Source organism: Stegastes partitus, unplaced genomic scaffold (genome assembly GCF_000690725.1).
Source record: "Stegastes partitus isolate 25-593 unplaced genomic scaffold, Stegastes_partitus-1.0.2 Scaffold197, whole genome shotgun sequence".
Lineage (NCBI taxonomy): Eukaryota > Metazoa > Chordata > Actinopteri > Pomacentridae > Stegastes > Stegastes partitus.
The window spans coordinates 342674-368791 of NW_007577928.1; the positions used below are offsets into that span (position 1 = coordinate 342674).

Genomic DNA, 26118 nt, shown 5'->3' on the forward strand with positions numbered 1-26118 from the left:
AAATTAGCAGAACCTTTCCTTAACTTTGAGTATCATTTGCTTCCATTCTGAAACCTTTAAACAAACTTTTAAAAGGGGGGGGAGGTAATTCCTGGTTAAACTCTCCATCTTAAACCAACTGTTTAATTAGATGTGCATCACGATCGATAGAAGATACGCCTTTAGTTAAATTGCTGCTAATACGTAATGAACTAATGTCTGACCTATTGTTAATAACAGATTAATTGCTGTCAAAAAAAAAAACAAGTTTTGGTTTTTAAAATGTTATTAATCTCCTTCTATTTTCCCATCCTGCTTTGTATTATTGTTTGACAGAGCTCTGATCTTGTTCAACTGATGTGTTCAACAAAGAACAAAATTCAATGAAAACTGCACTATTTCATCAAAAAAAAGAAAAAAAAGCATTCCTATCATTTTTGTTTCAGTGCCGTTATCAGTGATTTTATTTCTAAATCTCAGTAGTGTTGCTAGAATCACATTTTTCTTCATGTGGTTTTCAAAGTATTCTGGAAATCTATTTCCCAATTTCAGCACATATGGAGGGTGGGGAAATGAATGTTGCATATTAAGCTTTGCCAGGTTCCTGATGAGCTAAGCTTCTGATTGGGCAGTGCGCTTTAGGCTCCCGCCCCCGTCTCTCCAGACTGCACCATTCTCTGGTCCCCTGGACTCTTCTTTTGTAATTTTAAATGAATGATGCGTCTCAGCTTAGCCCAATAATAAAGCACAGTCTAGAATAAAGTATGGTGTGTCTTGTCATAATTACTGATAATTTATCAATACAAAAATACCCATGTTTATTGTGTGAATTCAAACTTTGGAACTTGCACTCAGCTGCCATCCACAGTATATCTTAAAAACACACAGTTCCTCAGAATATGTCGGTGTTGGATGTGACATGAAACAACCAGCTATATATCTCCAGTGAAGGATGCATCGTAGTCAGATTCACAATAGACAGTTGTGTATCATGAAATTCAGTCTGCATTTATGCTGTCAAGGTCTTCAGAGATAATCGACAGCTCAGGGTTAAAGATTTCCTGCGGGGGCAACAACTAACCAGAAGGACAACCGATTCTGAATAAATAAGCTTTTATTTGTATTGTTCAAAAACATCACAGTATAACAATAGCACAATCAGCAACATAACATTCGTTCCTATTTCAGAGTGTCATTAGAAAATTAAAGGAAAGACATTTTAAAAAGAGTTAAGACCAAACTGGTGAATGTCAAGTGATTGAGTTCTTTTCTTTTCTTGCTCTTCATTTTCCTCTTTGTCAGCAAATGAAGAAAATATCTTCCAGTATTTGACTTTCTTCCAGATCCTGCTGTGTACTCTGAGGATAAGCCAAACCGGAGCTAAGCAGGGTTCGGCCCACTGATGTGGGGGCAGCGAGGGCAGACCTATGCTGCGACGTCTTGGGTCTTCGCATGGTTGGCTTGCATTGCTCCCGTGCAGAGACGGGACTGAAGATATCCAATAACTCAACCACAGAAAAGTCCGACCTGAAAAAAGTAAAGCTTGTGTTTTGGTTTTTTTGTTGTTCTGATTCAATTTACTTTTGTGTTTTTTTTCCTCCTACATGTGACCTCAGCTCGTTTCAGAGGTTGAATTGACACCGGCTATGTTTATAATACAAAACCCAGTGGAGCCCTGTAGAAGCAATGCTGCAAATGAGCATCCTCGTGCCGTTTCATTGCAGCACAGAGATGCACACAAAGGCCTCCAGTTACACTACGTGCCCTCAAAGTTAAGTCGAGAAGGTGCAAGCCAAGGGACCAACACCAGACATGAACAAGGCTAAAGTCTACTTGGAGCTTAACAGTTTTAGATTTAAATATTTGTCATTCACCTTTTACTTGTTAACACAGACAATATGAAAGCAAAACTCTTTTCCGAGTGTTAACAAAATCTTTCTTGCTGAGGTGCCCACTGAACCCTAACAAGCAGCGTTAACAAGTCAAAACCACTGGGGCGTCCCAGCAGAAAAACACAGTTTCTTGCAGGTGCGAGAGAAAAAGGGGGAGAGAACCCGGTGCTTTCTCCCCTGGAATAGAAATGAGAGAATGTGCAGTGAAATAAATAAACCAAAACGGGGGAGATTAAGCTAATAGAGATTCAATCCCTCAGTCTGGCTGGCTTGATAAATTATTCAGTGTATACACAGTCGAACGATGGCCATTCCAGATACAAAACATGAATTCTTTAAAGCATGCTCGACTGATGTTGCTAACATAATTCTCTGCTCGTTTAAAGTTGCATCGATTTGCATCGCGCGGCTCTGCACACAGCTCTCCCAGGTAAGGACGATCTTTGGGATGTACTTGTTGATATGCATGTGGGTGGTCAGCACACAGACACACTGCTGGAACTTCCAATCAGGGCACATTTGTGTTTCTCCCCACGTAAATATGGACCTTGATATGTCATGTTTTGAAACTAACTTGAGGCAGCACATATCAGTAGCTGAAAAGCTGTAAAAGGCTATATTTTGCTTTAGCAACATGACTAATGTATGCACATGTTTGAGCTTGAGCGAGAGAAAGTGAATGAGGGTCAACTGAGGGATGATAACTGATGGGGGGGAAAAAAAAAAAAAAAAGGAGACTGAAGCTCAAGTAAGTAAATCTGTCTTCCTCATTTGGTCTCCTGCCTGTCAACAGCAAAAGGAAGAAAAGGAGGAGAGAGAGAAAGAGACCGAGAGCATGAGTGAGAACGAGTGTGTGTGTCTGCTTGCACGAGAGAGGCTGGAAATGAGTGCTGCTTTGTGGATAGCGAGGAAGGCAGAGAGGGAATGTGGGGGAGGGACTTTGGCTTGGTTGCTTCACTCGAAATGTGAGAATTTGCATTTTTATTTGTTGATTTATTTAACGGACAGGGCTCTCAAACAGCCATCCATCAACAAACGACATGTTGGTAATGAATAATGCATCACTTACCGGCGGTCACAATCTATAACAAGGGTAGTGTGGGGGGTAGGGGTACAGTTTGGGCAGGAACGGGGAGGGGAGGTGGGGATGGTAGTGGGAGGGGTGAGGGAGGGGAGGTGGCACAGAGATTGCATGAAGGCTAGGGAGAATGCAAATAGATTTTCAGAGGGGTAAAAAGTGCGACAAAGAACTTCATTTCTTGGCTCCAGTTTGCGTGAAGTAAAGTTGTGAATTGCTGCTAGATATTAATATCCCCCAAGAGAGTCCCGGCAAATCTATTTTACTGCTACATGCATACAGAGGAAATGCAAGGAGCGCGGCAGCAGCAACACAAGTTTCTGTCATTGTTAAAATGAAAAAAAAAAATAGAAAAAGTCAAAACCTTTGGGCCTTGAATGTTGGTTCATTTTGAGAGCATCTGGTGTCGTTGTATTAAAACACTTCAATCTTTTCTGCCAGTTACAACAACAATAAGAATGATTAGTGAATATAATACAAAGTAGATTCTGACAATATTTTACCTTGATGTAAAAATGATAAAAGCTCATAAATATTCAGAAACAGCAGGCGAGTACGACTATGCTTTCCAAAAAAATAAAAAAGTTTTTCAAATGCTTTGACCACATATAGAACTGAATCCTTTGAGTATGATGAAAACAGTTTGGCTTCAATCTCCCAATGCACCAATACTGTGCGTCTCCTTTCAAACTCTGAAAGGCCAGATAAAATTTCCACAAACTCTTCAGCAAACGCCACCTTCTTCCCGCTCATAACTTTCACTGCTTATTTGGCTCCCCTCTTTCATTAAAGATAGCCGTCTCGCCCCGGCGCCCCTTTTCATTTGCAGTCCAAACAGTAAGATAAAAAACCTATAATGGCCACTGCGTATATCACGCATGTCAATTTCCCGACCAATCAATAGCAGGCGGGCAATGGCAGGAAGGATGGAGATGAGATGGGCGGGGTGCGCTGGAACTGTGTCTCATTACTAACTAGCACAGGATTCATGAAAGGATTAAGAAGGTCACTTAATGTTAACCCCAGCTTGGTTTTGCAATTTGCACATCAAGATTGAATTGGTTAAGATTAGATGGCCACAAGGGGCATGTTGCTTCCAAGTTAAAGAGATGGCTTCGGGTAACATGGCAAATCTTACATTAGGGCAGACTTTTCTTTACGAAAGGAAGGTTTTTCATTCCATTTAGCTTACATCAGCAAGCACAGCGTTGTTTTTAAATCCTTTTTACACACTGATAATAGTTTTTCCCTTTAAAATTCTTGTTTGAGTACTGGGTGAAGCATTCTGTACCGATTAAAAGCCATTCATCCTCTGAATAACTAAATGGAGGTGTTTTTATAGTTATTCTCCTAATGAATGCGACAATAGCATATCTATTGAACAACAGGGCGCTGAGGACTTATCCTTCAAAGTTTCACACAATGAAATAAATATTTGTGAAACAAATGCCACCATACTTCACATCACTACTAGCTAAAGTCAAGCCACTCTGACAACACTTACAATGCCGACTTGACTGAAAATAATAACAAACGTTGGCGCTTTTACCTTGTTCACCGCAGTAGTTTTTCTTTTCAAACTATTTTTCAATAGCATGCACTGAATTTCAGAACATCAGCAAATGAAAACACATATGTCTAATCCACATCAGTGAATTACCAGAGGATTATAACTATCTGAAGAGATACACATGAGCACACAAAAAAAAATCCACAAAAGACATCTAAGAGGCAGACTTCCTCATTACTGGCATTGGAAAAAAAAAACACAGTATGTAGCTAAGAGTCCAACAATTTTAATAGGCTTTGGAGGTGAAAATGAATGGTAATAAGATCTGATACCCTGGTCCCCTGCTGGAATTAATGGGCATCTGCCAGAGCTCACAGTTCAACTTGGACCAGGCACTGCTTTGTTTAAGAGTTAATCATCGCAAGTTGTAAACTTTGAGCTGTTTTGAAGAACCATCCTTTAAAAGAAGGAGTGGGAAGCTGTCTTACAGCTACTGTGTCTCCGATCAACCATCGCATTTACAAAAGAGTACAGGAAATGTGACATAAAGGAAACGCATTGATCTACTGTTGAAATAATCTTTTTGTTTTTCTTTTGTTGTAGAGTCAAGAAACTCAGTATTTGCTTTTCAGCATCTGGTAATTTGGTTCTGATACAGTGACTAAAAAGTCCTTACACAGTGGCAGGCAAGTGCACACACATGAACAGCAAGACGACACACAGTCAGGTTAATTATGGTTCTGTGAAAGGAGTCCTTTCCTTTTAAGGGAAGTCTGGCACTTACACTCAGTGATTCATTCCTGTCCTCAAAACTCCTCTCCCTTCTTACGTCTTTCTCACCATTTCCATTGGTATCCATCTGGACCTGCTCTAACTTTCCTCGCTTCCCATTTTTCACTTTATCCAATGCTCTTACCCTCAAACACATTTTTAACATCTCTCCCTCACTCTTGCTTACTCTGTCTCATTACTGCAGCAGAGAGAGAAGAGAGGGCAGCGTGTGCATCCAGAAGTCTGTTCAATTACACCTGCTGCAGGATCCCTGCTAGGCCGACTAATGGAACGCAGCATGTCTCCTGACAGGCTGGCCACAGCACTAGCTAGCCCAGTAAAAAGCTTCATTTAGCTTCTCACAGCTCGAAAAGTTAGCTAGACTAAGAAAAGTCATCACTTAGCCACTAACACTGCAGAAACTGCAAGCCCAAGAAACCCTTCAGGATTCTAATTTTATACTTGCATGTGTTGTGTTTTGTATGTATTTCAAAATAGTCAACACCTCTTCAGGAAAAACACAGACTGCCAGAAGAGGTCACAGTGAATAAATAAAATACTGCAAATGATCTCCCCAGTGTCCTTCACAGGACTTTGTTCTTCACCTAGACTTTCTTGTAGTAGATAAGCCCTATTCTGAGGCAAGCTCAGTTTAGAATTTCAAACTAGCACAGATTCATGACATTTTACTGCATCATTCAGGTGCTTAACTGTGCTGTTTTTCATTGTTGCTCAACGAGCAATCTACTCTTTTGCCAGGCACTTAGGCTCCACATAACCAACCACACAGGCTGTTCTTTAGACAGCGAATGTACTATGTTGTCCAGAATGTTTGTTATACCACTACTGTTTATCCAGCATAATAAAGGCAACAGAGCTTACAAAGCACTATAAAGCCTAAATGAAATTAAGAACTATTAGAATAAATGGTAAATGTTTATTAAATGGTTCATTAATGTTCGGTGAGGATGTGTTACCTGGCCTCCGGGGTCTTTGGGATTACAGATGCTGAAGTGGGCTTATTCAGGCCTGCAGGGGACTTTGTTGGAGATGTGGCCATGTCCCTTCTGGATCGTTTTAAGGGATCTGTCGTTAACAAGTAAGCGTTACATCAGTAGCAGAAGCTGAGCGTAATGTAAGGAAGATAGTTATACACAGCATATGAAAGACCTAGAATAAAATACTGTTAGGAGAAAATCAAGCTCTTAACACGGTGTATATATGTTTTAAGATGAAAAGTTCCCTTATGTATACATCAGTCAGAACATAACTTTGATTAATTAAAAATACAAGCTTACCATCGCCAGCGTCCACAGGAGCAGGCACCGTTTGAGAGTGTTTTTCATGCAAGTTCTGTCCTGCAGGATGTGCTTCTGCATCTTCACGCACACTGTAAAAGACCACATACACAATTATGTAGGTGTAGGTGTGTGTGTGTGTGCGTGTGCGTGTGCATATTCGCATGTGCCTGACTAAAGCAGTTTGGCCCTGTTCCAGCCTGGCATTAACATGCATCTTGGGTGATCCCATCACAAGTGGACAGCTCTAAGTATGTCAGTTCACACCTGGCATTAGAATGCGTCTCCACGTGCATCTTGAGTGACCACTTGTGATTGGATTACACTTCCCCGCTCTATATGCAAATAAACACATACATTATTTCCATTTGCAAAGACTAAATGCAATAGTCCTGCATAGGTCCAATTTAGCAAACCTACATCCGCCCATATTCACACAGTTCAGCACTGGAATCAGCCTGTTACCTGCATTTATCTCCGACTCTGGACCTGAGCCATGATGAAACACATGAGCTACTCAGTCACTTACTTTTAAAGTGCTTTATTTGACTTCAGCCTTCTGCAAAATTACTGGCTGATAATAGCAACAGGTATCTGACCTAGAGCAGAGACCGGTAGTATGAATCAGATTCAGCATACCCAGCGTATCTTTTTGTTATCTGACTTCACTAAAACTAAACCTGGTTATGAACTTGGTAAGTCAATGCAGGGTTTTTAAATCAGGCTGAGAGCGAGTTTACATCTAAGAGGTAGAGTTCCAGATCACCAATCACAAACATGGTGTGTGAATGCGTAATGAGTATGCTTATTATTATCACTGTCCTATTGTGTATAAGGTGCTTGGATGTAAGTTTGTTATTTACGATTCTGTTCAATTTTCATTATGCATCACAAAATGGTAAAATAAACTTACAAATGTGGTCCCTTTATGCCACTCACAAAAAAGACAAATTATTTAACAAATAACTAATCAAGAAATAAAACTATTTTAATGGTAAAATGGAGAATGAATTCAGTATTCTTACATTCGCTCTCATCATTATGGCATGTAAGGAAGTTTTTGCTACAGTCTTTCAGCTGACTGGCAAACAAACAGTTGTGGGAGCAAGTAAAGAACAAATGCATAAACATCTTTGAAACTGAAAAGTAGGCGTATTGCAAATCTGATAGGGTCAACATGTACAAGGCTTTAGTGTTTTAATCAGTTTCTGTTTCAGGATTATATTGATCTAAAAAGGCATAAAGAACAGTGAAATCGCTTTGAAATCGCCTGTAGCTCTTAAAACTCCTAACTTCCCCTCTCACAGTCTGCGTACTGAGCTCCTTGGGCTCTTCAAGAAATGGTGATGCTCCTTTCCAAGAGACTTGATTGGTCAGGAGGTGTCTTAATGCATGTTGATCCGTTACTTGAAACATAACCTGTTCCAGTGCAGGTCCGGTTTTCAGCATAAATTACCATCTGTTATCAAAGTAGTACTAAAAACCACGATTAAACATAAAGTTACCTCGTTAACCTCAAATCCTCCTCAGTAGTACAGGCCCTCTGCCAAATGCAGTGTTGTTTTTCATCAGCGGGAGGCACATTAGTTGAACAGACAGTCCTTCAGTGTGGCCCAGGACACATTCGTGCACAAGGCTAAAAGAACGAGGCCATATGTGGTCCTAATTATCAGAGCGATCAGATTTCACTCCATTCTCAAATCTTCCTGGGTGCTTTCATACTAGGGTTTAATGATTTGAAGAAAACATCAAACGGTGACATAATTTTTTAATTAAATATTCACTGTTTAATAGAATTAAAATAAGGGATGAAGCATTAACTCATGAGAGACCATCAAGTTGACTGGTGACTGACATGGAGGGTGGCATGAGTTTGTAAAACTACTAAGACGACAGTTTTGATACAGTATTTTCTAAAATGCAGACTTTGCAATTTGCTAATTGCATTGTTTTGAATCACCCTATTTTTTTTTAGCCATATTTCAAACCTGTACTTTTTTTGGGATGACCCAAGACACATGTTAATGCCAAGTAAGAAAAGGACCTTTGTCTTTCTGTCTACTGGTGTTTGGTGGTTTACCTGGAGGGTAAATCTTGGTAGGTGGAACCCTGTGGCTCTGTATCTCCATTCCTAATGTTTGAGCTGCTGACCTCAGCTTGAGTAGCTTGCTTAAACCTAACAAATTTACAGAAGAGAAAGAGAAATAAAATGAGTTTTACCAATCTACAATAACAGACACTGAAGAAGTACACAGAAACAAGAGACTGACCATAGGCAGGTAATTAATTCTGAACTACCCATCAACTGATGCCCCCAAATCCTAACAGTCACCAGATATGGGTCATTTCTCTATGGTTTCTGTACTCTACCTGCTGTAATCAAGACGTGACTGGCGTAGCTGCTGGTTCTGTCTATTGAGCCGCTCCTCCTGCTCAGTCAGCCGTGCCTGCAGCCTCTCTCGCTCCATCTCCAACTGTATCTTCTGCAGCAGAAGCTGGTGCCTCTTCTCCTCCCAGTCCTCATGACCCAGCAGAGGCCTGGATAGGGCTTCCTTAGCCTCTGAACACATGGTATTCTCACTCTGCAGCCTGTGTGTAAACACAGGTTCCATACTTAATATCCATGCTCAACATTCTTCTTGTTTTTGTCTTAACCACATTCAGAATCTTACAAAAACTCAGAACACACACAACAGTGATGTAATCATGTGAAATGATAAATAATGACTATATGGGGAACAAACGTACCTTTCACAGGCCTCTTGGGTAAAGTTGTCATGGTGGCCGTTTACTAGATGAGAGATGTTGTTACTTCTCCATTGCTGTGTTCCATAGCCAGTGTCATGACCACTGCACTGGCAGTGCTCACATTTATGGCATGAGTGTGGCTCCCTGCACTCCCAATTTTGACTCATCTGCTGTTTGATCGGCCCACCAGCTAGACTTAATTCATCAACACAGGAAAGAGAGGCGGGGTTTCTAAAAGCTCTTACTGTTCTTTCTCTTCCATCACCACTCCTGTACACTTGAGGTGGCTGTGGTCCGGTAGCAGCCAGGCTGAGGTATGAGCCATCAAAGAGTGAGCCATTAGCTCTGCTTGTAGATGTCCTGCTGGGGGCCTCCTCGCTACTGAGCACCTGGACAGAGAACAAAGAGGACAATAAATGCATTTTGGCCAATTCAGAAGGCCTCTGAAAAACTGATGGAGTTTTTCAGCCAAAAACATTAGACAGTTCCATAAAACTTTAATTTAGAGCTGAGGCACAAACTGAAATTTACCAATACTGAATTAGGACTCACTTACCAACCTAATTTGCTCATGTTGCTATGCACGGTAAGAGCTCCCCATTTGCTTGGAAGAGCCACTGCAAGAGTTCATGTTTTACATGCACTTTAAGTGGGTTGCTGCAACTCAAAGCATCTTTTTTTTCTGTTTCCTTTTATTTTGTGCAGATAAGTACAATGACTATGCATTGAGCTCCAGCAGCAAACAGCAGTACCTGAACGCATCCTGTGTGGACACTGATAAAGGACTCAAGCTGCTGTTGTGGTAACGTCTTGCTTTCACTACGGAGCTTGTACAGACATGGCGTTAGTGGAGAGCTGAGCTTTATAGCAGCATAAATGCAAATCATCCTTCAAAACCGTAAACTGGACAGTGGCCACAGGATTAAGAGGACAATTTTCAACTGAGCATAAGTGGCAGGTAAGCCAAGGTCAGGAATATTATGAGATAAACATAAGGAGGAAAGCCCATCTTATAGTTGACTGGGGAAGAGACTGTGACTAATTTACTGAGGGTCAGAGAGCAGGCAAACACACATAATTCAGAGCCACTGCGGGACAATGAGGTTAGCCAAGTCATCTATTCTTGCAGAGGCTGAAGCCAAAGAGGCGTCTTCGCTTCTAAAGTGTCACCTTGAGAGAGTTTTCACTATGTTGTAGTCATATCGAACTAGTGACTGAAGTGGACTATAGTGATTTGTTATGAATTATTATGGCACTTGGCCATGGGACAATGTGCTGTTGCATGTATTTCCACTGGATGTTTTTGTGCCTGGGTGCGTGACGGATGGCAAACAGGGCTCCTCACTGAAAGTGGCTCCCATAGGAGCATAGCCATCACTTTTACTATATATTTTCCATGTGCACTGGCTGCGACAACAGTAATTGTGTGTACAACCTACCATATACCAATTCTATCCCATTCCTTACCTTGCTGTGGGTTGGTGGCTGGGTGAGCTGGGCAATGGACTGGTTGAGTTTGGCCTGTTGCTGAGAAAGATATTGTTGGTAGAGTCCAAGCAGTTCCTGGCACTCTCTGTACTGCTGCTGCAGGCCTGGGTGACCATGGGTTAAGTAACAAACAAAGTAAAACAATAGCTAAACTGAAATAACATAACCTTTAGCCTACATCATAACCTCTGCCCTAGATTCAGCTGAAAAAAGTAGACCGTGGGTCTTGAAAAACTATAGCTGAAAGAAATGATGGCTCAAAAATTTTGGTGAAATAGGAAATTGTTTTCATTTTTACATTGTAAAACTATCACAAATGAAATACACCCACATAAACTCTGAAGGTGAAATCCCTGTGTAGTTTCACTACAAAGGTATATTTGTGCAGTAATTTTAGTAAGATAAGGGAAAGGTTCTCTTGTGCAATTTAAATGGGAAAAAAAGATAGATGATAGATTTAGATTGACAATCTGAATTAAAACCTTGTCTCTGCAATCAATTACACATTGGACCAGAAAAGCAGAGAGAATAGCAAGACTGAAAACAGAGAGGGAGATGAGTCCAGCAAAATCAAAGTTGTTGTTGTGGCACAGAGCTTTCACCATCTGGGTCGGGCCAAGCTGTGTTGAGCTGAGCTGGGCAGTGCCATGCCAGGCTATCTGCCAGACAGAGAGCTGGCAGCGACAAGAAAACTAATCTGGAGCGGGACTACTGCTGCGCCTCAGGAGCCCACTAATGACAGTGGCAGCACCACATCACACCAGCACATACAAAGATAATGAGCATGAGAATGGAGGGACACACTCACACACATTCAATAATCAACCTCGGTCTGACTTTCTAGTACACACACAAAAACAGCAAGACATGAGAGTGCAAATTCCCAACCTGCACTGTAAACAGCCCACACATAAACACTACAATAAAGCAAGTAGTACACACACTCCCACCCAAGCTGACCATAAAGTGTGTTCCTCCAGGCCATATCTTTTTATGATGGTGTCCCTGCTCCCCCAGCTGATGAGTTTCTCAGCATCCATTTGAAAAAGAGCCCCCATTTTAAAGAGAAAATCAAAGTTCAAAGTAGAGTCTTATTGAAGGAATAGTTGGCGGAACACTCCATAAGAAAACACTTTGGTTGTTAGAAGACTTCAATCAGGCTGTGGAAATGAAACAGAGGGAAAGAGAAGAGAGCGGGGACGACTTTGAATTGAGGACCAGACACCAGACAAATGCAATGCAGCAGCTTCCATAAACACTGGGAAAATGTGCGGAAACACTTTGATTGAACCCTCCGTCTAACTAAGGCTCCTCTGCCGCTGCACTGATGTCCATGGAAGTAGTTCTATATGGAAAACTTAAGGACATCACAAGGACATCACATCATGTAAACCTGTGCAGAGATGCCCCTATTTATGCAGCATGAATAAGGGTCTTATGGGGGAGATACTCATACGGCTACACTTCACCTCCATCCAAGATAGAGAGTGGTGTTTGTCAAAAAATGCATACTGCCGCTCATATTTCAACAAATTCGCATAAAATGCTATTTCCACATAATCTCTTGTGCCTAAAACAATAGACATACAGACACAGCACAGTCTACTGGAATCAAGCCCCAATACAAATCGGGTGTGGTGGTGGGGGGGCCACACACAAATACTGACTATCTGTGCCATAGAACCGACCAGTCTGCAGCATCATAGCATCCTGATGCATAAATGAAGGTATCGTGTTAATGTGTTGAGAGGGTGACGCAGTCCCTGGACAGCAAGCGCTAGGTAATCTGAACCGAGTGGAACAACACTGATAAGATTCCACCTCTCAGCCAGTCGCTACACTAAACATGCTTTCTCCACAGCCTTGGACATCAGCCAATGGGGGCCAAGCACTCTGCAAGCCCCTAGTTTACATCAGAGCTGCAAAGTGCCAACAATGACTTACTCCTCCCCCTGCTCCAAAAATACTCAGAATCAAGGGCTTGGGTTGAAGAGGCTTCAGACGGGGCCTGTCAAAATGATTCACTTCCCTGTCAGGCCGAGGCTCAAATGAAATAATGAAATCCACTTCAAGGTGGAACAAATTTGCACAGGAGGGGGGAATATTTTAAAGCCTGCTTTAGCACACTGTGCCAAACAGATTGAGCCTGAGCAGGAATGTGAGAGGAACGGGGGCGGAGACTGATGTGTGAATGTGTGTGAGTGTATGAATGTGTGTAAAGGAGAAATGGCGGGGAATTAATAGAAGAAGACGGTTTACATAACTGCCTCAATACTACTGAATGTGAAGAAGAGACATGAGTGCAAGTCCCACAATAAACCAATAAATAACTCTGCACATCAGCTAACAATTACGTTGAAAAGGGCTTCCAGGAGCAAACTGTAGGAAAACTATTGTTATCAAAAACCTTCTCAGCCATCTTCATAATCCATTGATCACAACTAACACTAGCTTTGAGGCACGGACTATAAGCTGTATCTCTCTAAATCATTAGTTATGACATGTATGCAAACAATCTTGTGTCTGTGAAATCTGTCAGTTGTTCACCTAGCAAGGTTAGACAAGCCCACAATTCACAAATTCAAAAATCCATATAATTCATAGGAACACAATAAGTAGCTCAATCCAATTTTGTTCATTTTAGCAAAGATGAAATGTATTATGCACAAGTCAGGTCCTGGGTTCGAATCTCCGCCTGGGGTCTTTCTGTGTGGAGTTTGCGGGTTCTCCGGCTTCCTTCCACAGTCCAAAGACATGTTGAGGTTAATTGGTGATTCTAAATTGTCCGTAGGTGTGAATGTGAGTGTGCTTGGTTGTCTGTCTCTCTGTGTAACCCTACGATGGACTGGTGACCTGTCCAAGGTGTACCCTGCCCCGGCTCCAGCCCCAGCCCCAGCCCCAGCCCCCCTCGACCCCACAGAGGATAGAGTGTATAGACAATGAATGGATGGATGGATGGATGAATGGATATTTCACAATAAGCCCACAGTTGGTTCAGTTCAATTATAAATACTCAGTTAAGCAGAATGTTCAACATACACCAAGACCAAGTTTTAGTCTCTGATGACAGCAGATTATTGTTTTAATATTTTTCTACAACACCATCATAGAAACAGACTTACTACTATTTGTCAGAAAGAACTGCTTTAAAAAGGGTACTCAGTTCAAATGTCAATGTCCACAGATAATGCTGTGGGCATTATCTGTCCAGTAGCAAGTATATGGTTTAAACTTCTAAACTCATCACAAGTACATAAGGTAAGACACAGAACACCAAGACCAGATATAATCAACACTCACAATGATCTTACAACTCCAAAAGCAATCTTCTGATGTATGCTTATCACAAACAGCACATTGGATAGAAACAGATTTCTACACTGTAAATGTCATACATTCAAAACTTGGAAAAGTAAAAAATGGATTTAGCTCTGGTAGTCCTCTATCACAGCATTAGCATTTTCCAATTGCATGTAACAGGGCTGTTATGTCCCTCTCTCCATGGCCTCAGGATTCTGTCCAATTGTTTCAACTCAGTAAGTGGCATTAGCTGCAGCACCTGCTGTGCTTTGTTGTGGATACAGCAAGTAGAACAGTGTACCATGTTAGTAACGCCACCTTGACTTCTGCCCATGCCAACATGCCTTGAAGTACAAAAGACGCCCTTCCTATCTCAAACACAAATTCAGTCCTGTATGCCAGTCAGTTCCAAATGTCAGCTGAGCATCCCAAATATCAAGGGTACTTTTCGCTCTCATCCTAGGTGGCTTGGGGCTAAGGTATAGCCCTACATTCTTTATGCCCCTGACAACCCTGAATCTTGGTTAGATAAGATAAGCTGAGGTATAATGGAATTAGACTTGACAAGACTCTCATTCAGTGTGTTTGCCTTTGGTGTCTCCTTAACCTTTCGGAGAAGTGCCGGAACCTTCTGCCTGAGAAGAGCCTTCATGACTCTTGCACACACTTTAAAAGACTACGTTATCCCCCCTGAGGTGCTTGGATCCGAACACTTTTTCCTCTCAAATACCTTTTTAATGGAGTTTAGAAGTTTGGTGTAAATGCCAAGTCTCCAAGCCAAAGTGCCTTTAATTGAGTTGTGCTTTCCTAATTTTCCCCGCCGCCGTTGCCAATCGTGCAATTTACCAGCCGGGTCAATTACTCTTCATATTTCGCAGTGTTTTTAACCTAAATTGACTGCTGGCCATGCTCAGCACTGACCTGAGCAGAATTGTTATGAAGACAGTAGGTGGGTTGCAGAGTTATAACTCTAGCACTAACGTAATGTTAGAACATCAAAAATCAGCTGATGATCCATCTGATCTCGTTTCTCACAGGAGGAACTGAGAAACATTCTATACTTTTCATTCAAAATTCAGTAAGGGTTAGAAAAATACATGGCAAAAGAAAACGCCTTAGTCTTCTCAGTAAATCTCAAAATTCATCTTCAGATGATAAGATGAATTAGATGGTTTGGGCCACGGCTCCAACCATGAAATTGATTCTGTACACAACAGCGGATAAGCTACAAGCACTTGCAAAAGACAACTGCAGCAAGCATCAAATAATTTAAATGCATCTGCTCTATTTCTCTGCCTTTTGTATCAGATTGAAGGGTCTTGCCCAAAGGCTGTGAATGGCCTTACCTAAGACAACACTGCCCCCTGCAGACATACTGTCAGAACAGCATATGCAGCAATGGAACCATACAGTCAGTAACTTATGCACTTTAACATCTTACAGGAAAAGATCACCATGTGGCACAAAATGCGGACAACAAAATTAAATTCCAACCAAAGGCCAAAAAATTGCACAATTTTAAAAAAATAAATTCATTAAAAAGCCATACCCATACTCAGATTTTAGGACCATTATTCCACTTCAGTTCCTCTCATCATGCAGTTTTAGTATTCAATACTAAAACATCATGGAAACTCTGTTCCAACCATCATACCTTGGAATTATGATGGGACTACTGCTTTCATGATAGAAAATTTTGCAAAAGCCTTTGCATGCCAAGACACGATTGTCTGTGAAACAGCAATCAACACACCAAGTTGCATAATAAACATCAATAAACAAAATAAAGCACTTTGACGTTTTCTCAGACACAAAGTGATTTTAAACACATCAACATAAACACATTCTTTCAATGGTCAACCATAAACCCACACAGCACATTAATAACCTTGTGGTTTCATCAAAAAATGCTAAATTCAACAAATCACCTCAAATCAACTAATGCACAAAGCAGAGTCTGTCTCACTGCAGCATTTTTGGTATGTATATTTTGAAAGGATACTCTCTCTCTCCTGTGCTATCATCAGATTCTGTTGCTCCAGCTGCTGGATCTTTCGTTCAAAATTTCCCTGTTCATCTTTCAGGCGCTGCACGGACTCCTCTTTCTCCTCGCTAACCCTGCGAAACAGAAAATAATTTAAAAGGTAAAGGAAAAGTCTAGTTAATGCATTCAAAGAGCACAAAGGAATACATGAGTCAAAAATGAAACTAATTCAGTGTCACTACCTCGCAAGTTCTTCAATGAGGTTTGCAATTCGGCGTTTATCTTCTGGACAGAGGTCTTTCAAACACACCTCGCTCTTCGCTCTGCTGGTGTCGCAGATTACCTGTGTGAAGAATAGGTAACAAGCATACAGATTTGTTAGGAGTAAAATATTGTCATTTACTGTACTATACCAAAAATTCAATGGGAGGAAGACAAAAAAACAGTCTACACAAAACACCGGTTTACCTGTGACAAGGGGAGAAATGTGCCAGAGGGCGGGGAAATGGTCTGCTCAGCGGTCACAGCAGCAGTGTGGCAGGCTGACACTTTTTCCTTAATATAAGACCCAGAGAGAGCGCTCTGTGAGTGGCCCTGCATTTTGCCTCTTCTCTTTTGTGTCACCTGATTTTTACAGTCAGAGGCACTCTTTATTTGCATTTTGGAGCCTCTTTTATTGGATGTACTGGTGCTGCCTTGTCCCAAATTGAAAGGGGTCCGAGTCTTCACCTCTCCATCCACTCCTGAGACAGTTTGTTGGAAGACACAATAAGAGGATGCAACTGGACATTAGATATATACAATTCTTTCAGAGAGTGTTTAGAAATTGTGTAAATAGTAGCACAACGACTCACCAGGAGCAAACACCAAGGGATGTTCTTCATCTGATCCTTTGTGAACGAGGCAGAGAGAAGACATGGACGTAAGTTCACGTTCAATCAAATGTAGCTAAAGCTGGTAAAGCATGTGCTTGTTTTTCCGAGAAAACAACAATTTTACGTTAGCAAGGAATGAAAGAGCTAGCTTTCTACAGATGATACTCTTTAAATTGTGTTGATTTGAGCAGCATTAGTTAAGCTAACAACCCTGACTGGCAATGAAAGTCCGCAAAAAACAAAAAAAAAACTCGTGCAATACAAGTTTCAACGTAAAACATGTAACATTAATGTAACTTCAACGAGGTAGTTAGTTAAGTAGTCTTTGACGATATGTAGTTAGCTAAAAAGCTGTCCCACTTCCTCCAAGACAACAACTTTCCACAGACTCTTTCGAAAAGTTTTACATCTTTCTACACGCTTTATATAGACGACAACAGGTCAAGAAACGTAATGGAATTCAGTAAATGTAATTTACCGCCATTCATCCAAAATATTCCCGAACTGCCACTTCTTTTCGCTGCTGCCGCCATGTTGAAACAACCGCCACCACTCCCAGAGAGCCAAGCGTTGCTTAGGAATAAAAGCCCCGCCTTTCTCTTGCAGCGGAAGAGTCGATTGGTTGTGCCGGAGAAACGCGGCTTCCTATTGGCTCAAACGTGCGTCCATAATGCGTCAAACTGCACTTCGCTTCCTGTGCGTATGTTGTGAAACTGAGCTCGTAAACGATGCACTGCAGACACCTGCAGATGATGTATCCAGTGTTTTGTACAAATTTGTGATTCCCGAACTAGAAATGGACGAGAACAAAGATAGCTTAGCGTTTAAAGGTGTTGCCGAGAGACTCACACTTGGCATTACTCGTATACTCGGTGTGTATTACGGCAAGTGCATTGAAACTAGCAGCTAACATTCAGGTTAGCTAGCAAAGCATAATTATGTATTAATTAATACTTGTGTTAAATTTATTAGCTTGTCTTTGTTGTTTCAGAGAACATGCCTGGTGTGGTCGACGTGCGTTTTGCAGAGAGGGAGCCTGCAGAAAAGAGGAGCCTGCTGTCATGGGAACAGGTGCAAAAATTAGCCTTACAGATGTCTTCTTTTTTTTCTTTTTTTTTTGATCTGGCAGTACACTGTTGTCTCATTTATGGACCTGCTTTATGTATCCTCAGAAAAACACGTGTATTTTGCCAGAGGACCTGAGGGATTTCTATCTGACAACTGATGGATTTACACTCACCTGGAATGTGAAACTAGACAGTAGGTGTCTTCATGCTCTGTCAGTATTCATAGCAATCTCACAAAAGTCCACCTTTATTCAAAGATATTACTGACATAAAGTGACACTGTTAAATGCTAATAACTCTGGAAGTTTTTCAGGTCTTTGACACGATTCTGTGTGTTTTTTTCCCTCTCTTCCAGATGAGTGTGTCCCCTTAGGATGCATGATGATTAACAGTGTGGCCAGGCTCTGCCCGCTGCTCCAACCAGTGTCGCTTTTCTCCCTCCCCAATGCACCCTCACTGGCTGACCTGGACTGGGAGGAGAGCAGCACAGAAAGAGGTAAAATGCACCTGTCAGAGCCTCATGTGGGCTTAACTCAACAATTACAACATGTCAAGTTCAATTATGTCTGTTTATGTGTGCTCACTTGTGCAGAAAGCAGGCTAATGAATGAACTGTTGATTGGACAGTAAATATTTACTCAAGATTCATTAATGCTATCTGTCAGGGTTGGAGCATGCGCCCGCTGCACCCCATTTTGATTCTCGGAGTCGCATCTTCGAGCTGGATTCCTGTGGAGGGAATGGCAAAGTGTGCTTGGTCTATAAAAACTGCACTCCAGGTGTTCTGCTTATATTTACATATTGTACCTTTTACGTATTCCCTAAGCAAAGTTGTTGTCTTTAAAAAGGTTATGAAGAAATGAATATATTATCTGCCCATGTTAAAGTAAAAGTTGTGTCATTTAGATGTTGATTTTGTTATTTTCCAGGTGTGGTGGCCCAGCAGAGTGAAATCTGGTTCCTAGACCGCTCACTGTGCTGGCATTTTCTGACAGCAACTTTTACCTCCTACTACCGACTGATGATAACCCACCTGGGTCTGCCTGAGTGGCAGTATGCCTTCACCCCATATGGTCCAAGTCCCCAGGCTAAGGTAGCAAAGGGCTTACTGTCTAATCAGTCTTTTAAAACCATGTCATTTAATTGGCATCTGTAATATTCAGCAATAATATTAACAACACTTTGGACCATTGTAGTTATACAAAATAAAATTTATTCACTATGTTCCCTTGACAACATACTACAGTTTTGGCTGATTTAACACTTTAACAAGTTGACACAGCTCTGAGTTTTAAGACAGTTACACAAAGCATAAAAGTGTTTTACTTCAGCTGAAATACTGTGGGTGTCTTGTCATTATCACCTTTTTAAAGTCTTTTTACTTGTATGCATATAAAGCCACAATTTCCCGAGAATGAAAACTGCATTGCTGGAAAATTTAGCAACGGAAGAACAAGAATTTCTTTTACTTTCTTTGTAGCGTCCCTCTGTTATACACATTTTGTAATGCACATGTTTCATTGTCTACATAACTACATAGATTATTTTAAACTGTCAATATTCTGGTTTCTTCTGCAGCAATGGGCATCCCTCTACCAGCCCCTGACCTTCAGCTGTGAACTCAGCCTGGGAGATCCTGCTGGAGATTCCTATCTCAACAAGCTGGATCCTACAAAGGCCTTCAAAGGCAAATCAAAGGCACCAGCCCCCAAGAAGAAGCAGTCGGCACAGTGCGGCCCAGGGGGCACCGCCAAGGGCCAAGGCAACACAGGAAGACACAGTGGAGCAAAGCGGTGAGAAGGTTCGCATCGAGGAAAGACTTTTCAGTCAGCCTTGTTGTCTGTATGATCAACGTGGCTTAGAAGAGCAGTCTGCAATTCCTTCATTGACGGGACTGGGTGTGTTAGCAGCTCTATGCAATGTGACAGCATGTTGTCCAAAAACGAAGTTGCATGTCTGAAGAGATGCTTAACCAGGGTTTTTGCTGGTTCAACACCTGGCTAAGGTAGTCCTTATCTGATACAGGGAATGTTGAGTGTGGTGGAAAAGTTAGTGTTTGAATCACCAGCTAGTTGCATCAGCACCAGACACAACACTCACAGACAAATTTCTTTCATGTTCACTATTGACACCTCCTGGTAAAAAGTAATTTAAAACAGTCAATTCAGAAAATAGAATCATACACTGCTGTAATAGTGAAATGAAATGAAAAATACTTTATTTATCCCAGAAGGGAAATTCAATCTATATAGTGCATATAATACTGACATATAGTGTCAAGTCATGCCCCTGCTGCTACCAAGAAGGACATTATCCATTTATAACTGCAGTTACTATCACTGGGCTTTATTTGTTGCTAATTTTTGACTGTATTATACAACAATAATATATTTATCAAATATGTAAAATTCTTAAGAAAGTTGTAAATTAGTAGGTAGCACATTTCTATATGTTAAAGCGTCAGTAACTGAAAGTAATACTGTAGGTTTCAGCCTGTATGACTGAAGAGTATCAGTGTCATTTTCAAACTGAAAATTAAATCATCATATGATTGTACAGGTAGAAACTGATCGCACGATTTACCAGAAATGTTCAAGCCGCAATACCAAGCGTCAGTGGGAAGAACCGTATGAACTCTCTGAGCTTCAGTATCGAACTTTACATCACTAATGTGTGGATGCAAACCTGAGGCATGAAATGTTACAATGTCAAAGACTGGCAATAAACTAAGAAAATAGGCGTCAGTAATCTGTGTTACCCACTGGCCATTGTATGACTGCGGTGCTTCTCACATGGTGTGCTTAAATATAAACTTCACAAAGGTGAAAAGCTGCATTAGAGTTTAGGACCGTTGCTCTTTTGAATAACAACAGTCACTATGAATATTCCACATTAATGAACTCATGTAAAAAGGTTATATTTTGGCATTTTTGTCCATCGCCATACATTTATGTCTCTTGATGCCAGATGTGTAATGCTACACAGACCTGATAGAACGTCTAGGATTAAATTTTTTGTGTAAGTACTCTGGAGAAAAGATGTATACTTTTTTTTTTTGTCTTTTTGGCTGCTGTGCACTGGCTTGGTGGAAAGACAAATATGTGCATTATCTTTGGTCGAGCTGCTGCCCTTTCAAGCTGTGGGAAGCTAGCTCCTACTGTTTCTATTTAACTTTCAAAAAGACACATGTTTTTTTAAAGCAATGTATTAGCACTGTTTATTTCTCTTTACATACTCTGAGGTTTCTACGACCACAGAAGTGGTCCCCTGTTGATTGTTATATTGAATGATATTCATGGTGTCTTCCAAGGTTGCATCAGCTGCTATTGCCTCAACAATATAAACGCAAAATATAAGCCAGTTTCTGTGTTTCTGTCCATCCTTCATTTAAGAAATTGCCCTAGCTTTGTTTTGGACACTTTTCTTTTAAACAAGCACAGGGAGGAACAAAGAGACAAAAGTCTCTCAGTTTGATGAGTCAAAATGTCTATTAGTGTATACTTTAGTGTATGTATTGAAATCTCTCAATTATACTACTTCTAGTAGAGTAAAGCTAGTATATATGTTGTGTGGGAGACAGACTGATTATTTTAGATTTGAAAATAAAACCTTATCAGAGCCAGTCTCCCTTTTTGTAAACATGCTTCGCTCCCCACCTAAGCACTAACTTCTGGTCTTTCAACCCTTCGTCGACGTGGAATGTTTTAACTGCATACAAATGTCCACATGGCTACACATGCAATTAATTGTTTGCGTAGCTGGGGATGTCACACACATACATTAGCACAGATGTTTTGGTCTTTCTCCAGAGGGATGGACTCCTCTGCTGACCCCCCATCTTGTTCAGAGAGGGGTGGGTGGTGCAGTTCCACGAAGACTTTGTATATCCCTGCTCCCAGTACTCCTCCAATGGGGGTAGCAACCAGAGGCACCCACCACCACCCATTTCCAGCCCTACACAGATATAGACAGAAAACAACAAACATGACCAAGAAAAAGAGGGATAGGTCAAAAAGCAAATAAGGTGCTTCCATGTATTTAATAATTAACAGAGTTTTTTTTGCCCTTGGCTGACCTATAGTTAAAGTGACATGTTGCAACAGGGAACCTTTGACAAAAAAAAAAAACAATACACCCTGCCTGTTTACCTGAACACATCAGTTCCCCAGCCTGCTATGGCAGTAAAGACCCTGGGTGCAATGTCTCTGGTAGGGTTGATAGCATAGCCGCTGTTGCTGCCCAGAGAAATGCCAATGAGTATCACCAGGAGACCCACCGCAGCAGGCTCACTGCCCGCTGCAGCTGGTTTGTTCTTCTGGTCAGATAGAGCCATGAGGCCCAGCAGCAGCATCGCTGTGCCAAACACCTGACACACAGCACAGACATCAATGTAGAAACAAGATAACCATGTGTAAAACACTACAACAAAGAAAAGGGTTAACACAGAATGTGTCAGATGATAGTGATTCGTAGCTGTAATCCTTTAATCCAGTTTCATGGCTACCTGGTCAAAAAATCCAGCCATCAAGGAGAGGTATGGTGCAGGATAGGTGGCAAAGATACCAGCTGTGGCCCTCGCACCAGTTACAGTCAGGTTTCCTCCACAATAGTCATGAATGGCCTCTGCAGATGAAAACAATATTGATATAGCAAACATGTATGACTGAAAATAAAGATACAGGCATTAAGTGCTCTGTCTATTTGAGTATGTACAGTCGTGTATCCTCACCATAGTAGATGCCATAAATCGTCCCTGCTGCCAGAAATGACCCCAATAGTTGTGCAAAAATGTACAAGGGTAACATTTTCCATGAAAGGCGGCCAAACACACACATTGTAAATGACACTGCTCCATTCATATGAGCCCCTGACAAAAAAACAAACAAAAAAAAGCATGAGAAATATGTCAGCTCAACAACAATTGGAAAACTGTCTACAATATTTATAAGAATCAGCTCTAATACCTGAGACCTTCCCTCCAACATGAACACCCATAGCAACACCGAGTCCAAAACCCACGTTGATGCTTAAGTACTGTCCAAACGCTCCCTGTCCGGTCACTACCTGGGCCACAGACCCCAGACCAAACGCCTGGACACAGAGGACCCAGAATTTACAAGAACAGTCACAAATGGTGATTTTACAGACAAGTAAATTACAAGGGAAATGTTCCAGACAGTTAAAAAGGATATCTGAACCAGCAAAAAAAAGAGAGAGAGAGAGAGAGAGAGAGAGAATAGTAACATTCTGGGTCATTTCAGGTCATTGTGAAGAAGTTAAAAGGTAAGTGAAGAATTACTGTTCTGTTTGAAAAAAAATTAACCACAGTGCTGTTTATAAGAGAGATTTAACTTGAGCATGTCCTCACTTGTCTTTTGACTTTTAACAAGACTGAGGGCTCATAGGAAAACAAAAAAAAGCTGACACTACAAAGCCAGTCATTAATTCCGGAAAGGAAAAGTGTGGTTCTTCCTCAAAAAGTCACGAGTATTTGCAGTAGGTAAAGAGTGAGTCTGGTTTCCCAGTAACAAGCACAGCAGATCTTAATATAAAATACAATACAACTGTGTGTACGCTCCCATGCTTATCTACACGCTGTGGTAACTATGTCTTCATTGTGCGTGTGTGTGTGTGCATATTCTCCAGGGTTCTCAGCAAAGGGTTTATTGTAACAGCTGACAGATAACATGTGACTTTTGAAACCCTCTCCATGTGGCCCGCTGCCTGACCATTCCTCTAGTAACACTACACTTCCTGGTTCACCCACTGACACCCACCAATCCCCAACCACAACCCCCGCCATGTGACTCTGGAAAGGGCTTGTGTGGGGGTGTGTGTATTTTTGGGGAAGGTTATCAGGATAAAGAGCAGCGCATTAATAATTAATGGGGTATGGTTGTTACAGATAAGCAGCTATTAACGTTTAAAACAGAAATAAGAGCTCCTAAATGGAAAGTGTCAACAGGATGATGGATTTAAGAGGCAGTTTGAAATTGATTACAGTTAGTTCGGTGAAAGCACAGAACACTATAGATGTCTTCTGTAGTGAATCTTTTCTTACCATCATGACATACGTGCAAAGAGATTCAGCAAGTCCCACACGAACAAGTTCATTCTTTAGCCAAACTTTGGGTCGAGTTACATTTGCTCCCCTCCGCTGAGAGACCCCCAGTTCTACTGACTGCACCAAGTCCTTCATTTCTTCTTTTTCTTCCCTTTGCACCCTTTGTTTTGGAACAAGTTACTTGAGAAAAAAAAAAATCAGCAAAAATAAAGTTCAGTCAAGTTCAGACTCCCTTGAAGAATTTATGAGGTCTCTCCCATGTCACATGTAGTCCACAAACAAGCCTAGTACTGACTATTTTCTTCTTCTCCTCTAACTTTTCTTTATCTCGACTAACTTTCTCTTTGTGTGTGTATGTGTATGTATGTGTGAGTCTCTCTTTCATATACGTATTGAGATTTGCCCAATATATAGCCTGCACCCAGCTCCCCCTCCTCCCAGATATGCACAGACACATCCTCCAATAGCGTTGAATTATGTTAAGAGTGCTTGACCAATGAGGTTAAAAGTTTAAAAATAAATAAATAAATCAACCTGTCGGGCCAAGCATGTCTGTAAAGAGGGTCCTTCAAACAGAAATACTACATCCTGAGCAAAAACTTTCCCAGTGAGAGGTTCAGGTTGAGATGTTTTGTATTTATTTATTGATGTCCAGAATTACAGTAACAATACTCCACTCAAAAGGACAAATGCGCATCTGAAAAGTTGCACATTTACATGTTAAATTTTAGTTTGCAAATGGATTTATTGTGTAGAGCTTGTTGCCTTTTCAGTTCATAAGGCTTTAAAAGGCTGTTCTGTGCATGTTGTGCAATATTTTTTTACTACTGTAATGAGATCATGCAGGACAGTGGGGAAAAAACAACAGACAGTATTGATTTAAAGGAAGGCTCCAAAGTCACACATAATCTGGACGTCACAGTGGGAATTTGTAAAGTCTACAAATGCTTATCTAAATGACTTACATTGTGGTGATTTTAAAAGCCAAAGAACATCCAGAAACCATTTCCGTTCATTTCCAACGCAAGATTCTGATGTAGCACACTCATCTATGTGACTTTACTGTGTTGTGATGAAAATGTAACTTTGGTAACTTCTCCTCTAGTGCCACCCAGAGGTTAATGTCTGCACCTTGCAATGAAATGTCTCCACAACTTTTTTTTATGGATTGCCTTTAAGTTTTCAACACATGTTCATGTTTCTTACAGGATTCATTGCAGGCCATTCCTCACAGAAAAAAATCAGTTTGTCCAATTCTTACAAAGTTATGATTTTCTGATCAGCGTCATCTGTGTGATTTGCTCTGATGAGCAAATATTAGCATGTTAACGTAGTAAATAAACATTGTACTTGTCTAAAGCCAGCGTGTCAGTCTGGTCAGTGCGAGCACATTAGCATGCCCACATAAGCTCAACGCACCGCCTCACGGAGCCCCTGGGATGGCTGGTGACTCACAGCGTTTCTGTCAAAGACAAAGTTATTGGCTCATGTCTGCATAGAACCCTCTTGCATTTGAATGTTTCCTGCAAAACACTTCTGTTCAACATAATGATGCTGTCTTTCCTTGGAAACCAAACACTGCCTGTTCAGCCTTTGAGGGGCAGAGTGAGTCAAAGCAGCTTTTCCCAATTCTGCATTCATGAACAGGGTGTCCATAAACACAATCCTGTGATCGGCTACAGTAACTCATATCTTATTCTTAAAAGTGATGATAAGTAAAATGGTAGTACATATAGGATAGCATTAATTTAAAAAATAAAAGACAGTGTTGTTCCTGTCGAGTGGTAAGTGATGGCCACTCCACCCTCTCATAGAAGAGACAAGGACAGCCTCTGAAACTGTCACCTGCTCTCAGAAAAATAAAGGTGCTAATTGAAACCAAAAATGATTCTTCTGATGCCAAAGAAGAAAAACATTTTAGTTCCACAGAGAACCTTTAAAGGGGCTTCAAATAACTGTCAAAAAATACTTTATTTAGGCACCATAAATGTCACTCTGTCTGAAGAACTTTGTCAAACATAGGTTTAAGGTTTTCAAGATTGTTCTTCTTCACCTGGTTCTATT

General features: G+C 41.1%; 3 protein-coding genes across 3 annotated transcripts; 1 reads left to right on the forward strand and 2 right to left on the reverse strand.

The window, feature by feature from the left end:
- Positions 1 to 1075: 1075 nt before the first annotated feature.
- Positions 1076 to 17465, reverse strand: kiaa1328 (KIAA1328 ortholog). Its single transcript, XM_008280503.1, has 12 exons — positions 17402 to 17465; positions 16903 to 16938; positions 16517 to 16791; positions 16291 to 16391; positions 16067 to 16182; positions 10744 to 10868; positions 9277 to 9665; positions 8899 to 9117; positions 8609 to 8704; positions 6529 to 6620; positions 6208 to 6316; positions 1076 to 1506 (listed from the first exon to the last, which is right to left on the reverse strand). Exons 1-12 carry the CDS (start codon positions 17454 to 17456, stop codon positions 1278 to 1280), a joined length of 1842 nt encoding a protein of 613 aa, XP_008278725.1. The 5' UTR covers positions 17457 to 17465; the 3' UTR covers positions 1076 to 1277.
- Positions 17466 to 17719: 254 nt separating this feature from the next.
- Positions 17720 to 21351, forward strand: tpgs2 (tubulin polyglutamylase complex subunit 2). The gene is made up of 7 exons (XM_008280505.1): positions 17720 to 17795; positions 17915 to 17994; positions 18096 to 18183; positions 18346 to 18486; positions 18656 to 18769; positions 18920 to 19083; positions 19569 to 21351. Exons 1-7 carry the CDS (start codon positions 17720 to 17722, stop codon positions 19785 to 19787), a joined length of 882 nt encoding a protein of 293 aa, XP_008278727.1. The 3' UTR covers positions 19788 to 21351.
- On the reverse strand, positions 20192 to 24382 carry aqp7 (aquaporin 7). The gene is made up of 6 exons (XM_008280504.1): positions 24052 to 24382; positions 22955 to 23081; positions 22720 to 22857; positions 22495 to 22613; positions 22139 to 22356; positions 20192 to 21944 (listed from the first exon to the last, which is right to left on the reverse strand). Exons 1-6 carry the CDS (start codon positions 24187 to 24189, stop codon positions 21758 to 21760), a joined length of 927 nt encoding a protein of 308 aa, XP_008278726.1. The 5' UTR covers positions 24190 to 24382; the 3' UTR covers positions 20192 to 21757.
- Between the last annotated feature and the right edge of the window lie 1736 nt (positions 24383 to 26118).